Genomic DNA, 7,500 nt, shown 5'->3' with positions numbered 1-7,500 from the left:
AACAAACTCAACTCACATATGACGCTGAGTCTGGGAATTGAACACAGGCACATTGGTGGGAGGCGAGTGCTCTCACCACTGCAACATCCCTTAAGGTCTTGTTTTGTATGGATCAATAATAATAATATTTATAAGTGCCTATGGTAGGAGCCTTTCTAGAGGTGGTGAGCAACGATCAGTGTGGCAGTAGATGGTACGTTTATGTGTTGATGTTCATGTTGGTATAATTTTATTGCAGAAAGGGGCAAATAATAATTGGGGTGGCCCACATATTGAGAACTTGAGCGAATGAATAAACAATAATGATGACAACATAATAATAGTTCTACGTTTCCTGGGTTGGTTTAACTTCCATGGAATCAGGTCATAATGGATGAAAAGTGAGGGTAATCAATTTTACTGTGATTTTCATGATTCTGTGGAATGTCATCTTCAAGCGTCAACTGCGTGTTGGCTTACATCAATTAAACTTCCAACACCAAGCCAAGAGTTGACCCGAAACCAAATGCTTTTTTTTTATGCGTGACATAACCTACCAATCAGCATCTTTGGTTCCCACGGTATCATACAATCGAACTTGATGCCGTCGATGGAAAGCAATGGAATCTGTATGAAGGTTTTTACTGAAGAACCTCTTAAAAGAAATCATAATGGTATTCGAGCTGTGAACTAACAAAAACTCCAATTCACTTTCTTGAGGCGGAGTCAATCTTCCCAGCTAAGTTTGGGAATTTGATTGATGGAAGCCATACACAGTTTGGCGCTTAAGTGTGATATTCTGCAGAATTATGAAAATCACAGTAAGGGCAGCTGTCATTTGCAAATAGCGTTATTAAGTCAACAGTGTCAAATTCACTCACCATAGGTACCAGTAATCTGTTAGATAATCGCAGCACATATCGTAGCCACAGCAGTACTCATTGTAATTGCACCTTTAATAAAAGTAAAAAAAAAAGTCATCAACAACATTCTTGGCACCTTGGATCATAATAATTTTTTATTGGACAAGAAAGGCTCAATGGGTGAGGGTCAATTCTTGAATGGCAGTTGGTGGCTAACCTGGCAAATAGACATTGGATGAAAAATTGTAAACCCATAGACTGAAATGCAAAAATGTCCGCCAACAAATTCTTTTGTCTTTGTGAAAATTAGTCTTCAGGACTAGCCTCGTTTTACAGCCAAAATTCTTTCAATTTTACACTTGTTAACGAGGCCATCAGGCTAGTTAACACAAAGACAAAAGAATAATGTCATTTATTGCCGGCAATTTTTGCATTTGGTCTACGACAGGATTTTTTTCAACCGTCCCTACCCCAAGTTCTTTTTGGGTCTTTTTGCATTCAAAGGCCCGGAGGAAAAAGGTGATAAGAAATATGATTAAGGAAGAGATTTTGGCCAGGGGAGAACATTTTGCCCTCTTCAGCTGACTACTTGGGAAAACACTGGATTCTAAAGACACATGACTGTGAAAAAGAAGTTGCTACTTGGGAGCTTAGGTAATGAGTAGGCCCTGTTGAACTGGCATATTATTTTTATGTCATTTTTGCAATAAAATGGGTCAACCTCAGAGCTCAGATGAGTGCAAACTGTAGTCATTGTCGTAGTAATAATAATAGGGGTAATTTTGCCAAACTTCTAGGACTTTAAATTCTAGCCTATGTGCCGGTAACTTTTCTTGCTAGGAGATCACGGCAGAGATCATTTAGACGACTGATTAACCACAAAAGAAATTTTGAATTATCAGCTAGGGTAGATACAAATGCACCCAAAATTTGCTTGACAGAGACAAACATTTTCAGACTATTGCTGCTGGGTCCCAAGTGAGCATTTGCTTACCAATCCGCATGACACTGATGGGATCCCTCCACCTTCAAAAGGAGACAAAAATAGTGGAGTTGAGTTAACTTGTTGACTTAGCGTCTGGTTTGGAGTATCTGTAATTGAGGCAGGTTACTTTTGGGGAGGGAGAGAGCATTAATAAAACATGAAATTCACATGTAAAGTGTTCTGCTTTGAATACTTTAAAAGCTGAAGTTGTTCTGGGTAAAACCTGTTTCATTCTTGTTTTCTTTGCTCAGCCAATCAGAAATCATTACTGTTGCAAGGATAAACACAAAACAACATGCAACCTAGATGAGAGCAATCATGTTTTACTGCACCAGACAGTTATGAAAGGTACTGGTGTAGAAAGAAAGAACAACTAAGAAATTAAAAGTCATATGGCTCAAAGAAAAGTGATCAGCGAAAATAATAAATACAGTTCCATTGCCAATAAAATCTGTTTAAAATGTGAAAAAGTTAAAAAAGTAAAGGCAACTTAAATATCAGATACAACATAAAATTCAATTAGTGAGAACGATAAAAGAAAATTAAATTCTAACAATAAAAACAGTATAACCATGTCGAAGACCTCCACTGAACTGGTTGGTGTCAATTGGTGTGACATTCACAATTTTTTATAGCGGGTTCAAATGATTTTAATGGGGATTGCAATGAACAAGGTAAAAAACACATTTTCAACTTCCTTGCTGACTGCTTGCAAATGGACAAGTGGTCTGCTCTCTGCCAGTTGTTGTGTTTGTTTTGCTGGCCTTGAAAAGTCCAGAAAGGTAGCAGACAGTCAAGGACATTATGATAAATTATATATTGATCAGTGGCTTGGTTCTATAACACACTGACAACAAAATATAAGACTTCTACATTCAAAGACAAGGTCTTTAATCTACGATCCTATTCCAAAAAGACTAAAAAACCGTAGAGCAATTTGCAGAGGCGACAGTCTGTCCTCGCTTGTGTTTAGGACAAATGTCGTGGAGGAAACAGCGCGATCGAAATTTGATATTAAAACCCATGACTCCTAAATTATAACGTGATTGATTTAATAATATGTTTGTCTTTTAAATTGTACTTTTAGCTGCATGTTCGAATTCTCATCAACTTCTTCTATTGGACTGAATTGAATGGACGACATTTTTCAGGCTAAAGGAAAAGGCCATGGAAACAGGAGAAATTAACACTCGCGCGCCTAAAAGAATTAGAGGGAGAAGAAAATATACTATTTCCTGGTTTACCATTGCAATAATGTATTTCAAATTAAATAGTTATGTATTTTTGCAAAAGATAAACTAACTTTTTACTAACTTTAGGTTACCAGAGATTTAATAGCGTCATTCGAAATATTATGCTGTACATGTAACTGGCAAGCTGCTACAGTCATGTGCGTTTTCTAACTTCTGAAATGGTTTACTTTTGACAGTAGGGTTGACATCAACTTTTCAAAATCCTTAAATATACTTTTATAAACATGCAATTTTGCACGAAGTTCATGATGGTTCTTTTTTTACAACAAAATTAAGATTTGAGGATTAGGCATCACATTCAACACGTCAAGTTAACACTACTACATTGAAATGATGTGTAATTTCCTTGTAACGATTAATTTAAACCTCACCCAAAATATAGACATGTAGACCAAAAAAGCGGTACGAATGCACGAAGGAATGAAGCCTTTGGGGAAAAAGATCCAAATATCAGCAGCCATTCGACATACATTCAATTCAATGCGTATGATCTATTGTAGCTCAGACGTGTATTCACTGTAATAAATGCGCATATTTTGAAAGCGTCTACTTCCAAATTCGTCACGCACACTAAGGTCGTCATGCAATGCCGATGAGTTGCGTGACGCCCATATAAAAGTATCAAAGCGATAAAAAAAGAGGAGTATATATGAAAAAAGGGGGAATATTTGCCCCCTTTGCAGATACAAGTGACCACTTTAATGTCTAGTCTGAGACCGACGTTGTTGCCCGAAAAATGCCTTTTGCGAATGAGTAGTCTGCGTGGCAGGCAAAGGGCAGCGAAAGGGAACACTCGAGGAGGGCGCGCGAGGACGAAGGAACGGGAACGGTCCAGTCATTAAAAATGCGAGGATCTCTTCTATCTTTCGTCTGCCCGCACTTCAAACAAGCATTTCTTTCATTTAGCTATTTTACTCTTGGTTTAGTTTCTGCAGGTATGGTCAATACTGATTGCCGTAATATTTCTGAACATTTTCAATTTCGTTTACAATTTAGCTTGAGCATTTTAGACCTGCTGTAGTCGCCGCTTAGTTGAGTTTATAGCAAAGCTTGCCATCCAGCAAAGGACCTTTCCATCCAGCAGCTGTTTTCCATACAAATATCAGTAATTTTTTTAAGTATTAAAATCATTATAAAATTTCTCACATAACTCAGTGTCAGTGGCCTCAAGATTGACATTCTTACTAATTTCATCACGCTCTTTCCAGTTCCGGCATCTTTTTTGTACCACGACCATTTTTTATGATTGACAAGATCACGTGACACGGTCATTCGCAATTTTCGCGAGTCTTGTCAAGGATTTGTCTTCTCCGACACATCTCTAAAATTTGACTTTTATTATTATTATTATTATTATTATTATTATTATTATTATTATTATTATTATTATTATTATTATTATTATTATTATTATTATTATTATACCAAGTGCAAAACCGTAACCAAACCTTGCCCTTCAATGATCCCTTGCGCGCTAAAACGACTGGAACGTCCATTGTACTCCTTAGCATTTGATAGGTTACAAGAAAGTACCCCGATTTTTTTCAAGTGGACTCCAATTTGAGAAAAATTGGACAGTTGACCAAAAAGTAAAGAACTGTTAATCTGCAGATAATTTTGGATTTAGAAGTAGCTATTGTAGCTACGTAGTGGGAAACGGTCTCAGAGTTCACAACGAGAAATACTTGAAACAGTCCAGTCACGTGTACGAAAATGTTTTATTTCGTGTATTCTCCTTGTTGTTGTAGCACAGGGAGTGACGTAGTCCTTCATACACCAGCCAAAAAGATGTGGATTTTAACCGTCTAGAGGAGACGGGACAAACTATAGAAGACGCACATATCGTCTAGAAAGAACATAGGAAACATTTTTGTGCATCTATTTTAAGGACGGTGCCTACTAATTCAAAGGTATTTTTGCGCGGTTGTATGGATATGCGGGAAAAGCAGATCTCAACAAGTGTTCTTAAAATCCGAAAAGAAAATTGGGGTAACCACGCATTTTTCAAAGATAATTAATCAACAATATTAGTAAATAGCTTTAAAATACAAAGCAATGTATGGCGTTTCTTTCCAAATTAAAGCTTAATTATCTCTGAAAAATGCATGGCTACTCCAAATTTTCTTTTTGGATAGCAAGAGCACTTGTTAAGTTCTGATTTCTCCGAATAGTTTTAAACCGCGCAAAAATATCCCTGCATTAGTAAGCACTACCGATAGGAAATCCGAGTATCTGGAGATGCGCAAAACGTATGCGCAATAACAATAGTAGGCATCGTCTGGCATCGTCCTTAAAGGCGTGAACAAGAAAAATTACGAGTGTACACAATCTATATCCTTCAGTGGTTCTTGGAACACGCTTGGGCCCCTCATAAGGTATTTCGTCAAGACGCATAATCCGTCGAAGTGGAGGTGAATAGTCGTCGCCTCACAGCTCGGGAGGCATCCACCACTTTCACCGACAATGAGGTAAATAATTGCTTTAGTATATACAGTATATACCACACAAGTTGAATAATCAGCCGATTGAAATTTTGATTTATTTCTAACAATAAGCAACAAATATACATCAGAAAATAGTTCACGTGAACAAGGCATTGTACATTTTTTATGCCGTTTGGAAAGATTAAACAACTTTCCATAGACCCTTTGCATAAATGGCGCCCAAATTTGAATAACAATACTTGATACATCCTTAGCCTCACATTCATGAGAAAAGTCCTTTGTCTTGAAACATAAACACGAGGCTAAGGGTGTATAAAGTATTGTTATTCAAATTTGGGCGCCATTTATGCAAAGGGGGGTCTATTAAATACAGTCAAACCAAACCTCGTTGCCATTTTTTTTATTTTTGAAATAGTTGTTTCGTTAATCGATAAATTTTGCTCCTAAAGCCCAACAGGAAGCCATTTTGTTTTTCTCCCTTTGCTCAATAAGAATGTGCAGAAAGCACTATTCACTCTTGTGGTATATACTAATACTATAGTATTCCCGTCTTTGTACGAGACAAATTGCAATTTAAAAAACATTTAAGCCTAAGGTCTCTGTCCTAAAGCACATAAAGGGAGACGGAACTTTTGCACTCGAGATCGGAAGGGACATGCCTAAATGAGTTCGTCTTGGACCAGTGACGTGGCCGATTGAATGAGATGGCGCTTACTAAGTTACATATCAACGATGAAATGATATATGAAATGGATCATATATGAACTGCGGATATGAAATCAAAGTGAAGCTATGATCCTCGCAGTTGTGAATGCAATTTTTGCAATTGCGTAGAGAAGGCTGAAAAATTCAGGACTTCAACGGGATTCGAACCCGTGACCTCGCGATACCGGTGCGACGCTATAACCAACTGAGCTATGAGCTACGTATATGTCACTTTTATCGTGAAATGTTTTACATCACTCCAGAGATTTAGCATTGCGTTAACGTGGAACGAGAAACGTCAAACGCTCGGCTGTTGATCAAAGACTATATTCTTCCAGCTTTTCCCTCTCTTTTTGGAAGATTCACGATATCCTAAGATGACAGGCAAGCAATGAACGAAAATCAAGGTTTTTTTATTTTTGGCAAAAGCAAATTCGAGTCTCGCATTTCCTGTTTGCCGTAAAACGCAATGCTGAATCTTTCTCAGTACTAAGACAGTCAGTTGAACGTGAAACAAGGAGCTGTAAATCCCCGGCGTACTAGTTATGAAGCGATCTTTGCAGGCTCCACAACCGCCTTTATAAATAAGGTATCATCTTTGATGAACTCCGCAGATTCTAGCACCTCGTGGGGCACAAAGCATGGATTACCGATGCCAAGATTCTCTCTCATCGTTGGCCGACTGAACACGACTTTAATGTTCGGCAAGGACCGATTCGGACTGAGCTGATGAGTTCGATGATTCTTCTGCTCGCCTTGATCGATGAGAAAGAATGTTATCTTTTGTTTGAACGGCCAGTCCAACAGCGCATCGTACTCTCCTTTCATTATGATAATGTACAGAGACAAATGCGTTGATTTTCCGCGATCGCGTCCTTGTAAATATGCCTTGAGTCTCATTTTGTACCCGTACTGAGACGAATAGAAGGGAGGACTAAAAATCGCAAGATCCTCGGGCGAAGCCACTGCCAGGTCATACTGCTGCTTATACTTAGAGATTTTCCAGACGAACACACCGTTGGTGCAAGTGCTCCGAGTTTCGTTCTCGCGGATTTTCTGCATAGCCAAGCTTAGGTGTGTGTGAACCGCGGTTTTGGAGTGCTCATCGAGGGCATCACGTTTCCCCTAAAAAAAAAAAAAACAACTATAGATGTTTAAAGGTGGATTTCCAGTGAGGCGATTTTTTTTTACGCGCCTATGCGTAAGTAAACTTGAATTGGCTTTTCAGCGTGCGTAAATAGAGTAGAGACGATGTATGCATGAGTAGCCAC

General features: G+C 38.3%; 3 protein-coding genes across 3 annotated transcripts in view; 1 reads left to right on the top strand and 2 right to left on the bottom strand.

Annotated features, from left to right (window-relative positions):
* The window catches only part of LOC138013193 (snRNA-activating protein complex subunit 1-like), a 10,440-nt gene extending 10,154 nt beyond the window's left edge, over nucleotides 1-286 (top strand). Inside the window, exon 11 of the mRNA XM_068860206.1 lies at nucleotides 1-286. This exon is cut by the window's left edge and continues 1,529 nt beyond it. The gene's annotated coding sequence lies outside the window, so the exon portion shown is untranslated.
* Nucleotides 1-3,608, bottom strand: part of LOC138013194 (uncharacterized) — a 4,972-nt gene extending 1,364 nt beyond the window's left edge. Inside the window, exons 1-3 of the mRNA XM_068860208.1 lie at nucleotides 3,452-3,608; nucleotides 1,837-1,868; nucleotides 861-932 (exon numbers count right to left, since the gene is read on the bottom strand). Of these exons, the coding sequence (XP_068716309.1) occupies nucleotides 861-932; nucleotides 1,837-1,868; nucleotides 3,452-3,541 (194 nt within the window). The 5' untranslated portion in view covers nucleotides 3,542-3,608. The remainder of the gene's footprint in view (nucleotides 1-860; nucleotides 933-1,836; nucleotides 1,869-3,451) is intronic.
* Nucleotides 3,609-5,594: 1,986 nt separating this feature from the next.
* The window catches only part of LOC138012840 (TNF receptor-associated factor 4-like), an 11,673-nt gene continuing 9,767 nt past the window's right edge, over nucleotides 5,595-7,500 (bottom strand). The window contains exon 7 of the mRNA XM_068859752.1: nucleotides 5,595-7,354. Coding sequence (XP_068715853.1) covers nucleotides 6,773-7,354 — 582 coding nt within the window. The 3' untranslated portion in view covers nucleotides 5,595-6,772. The remainder of the gene's footprint in view (nucleotides 7,355-7,500) is intronic.

The sequence above is a fragment of the Montipora foliosa genome, chromosome 8, assembly GCF_036669935.1.
Source record: "Montipora foliosa isolate CH-2021 chromosome 8, ASM3666993v2, whole genome shotgun sequence".
Taxonomy (NCBI): Eukaryota; Metazoa; Cnidaria; class Anthozoa; order Scleractinia; family Acroporidae; genus Montipora; species Montipora foliosa.
The sequence above is the reverse complement of the archived record's forward strand: the minus strand, read 5'-3'. Positions and strand labels throughout refer to the sequence as shown.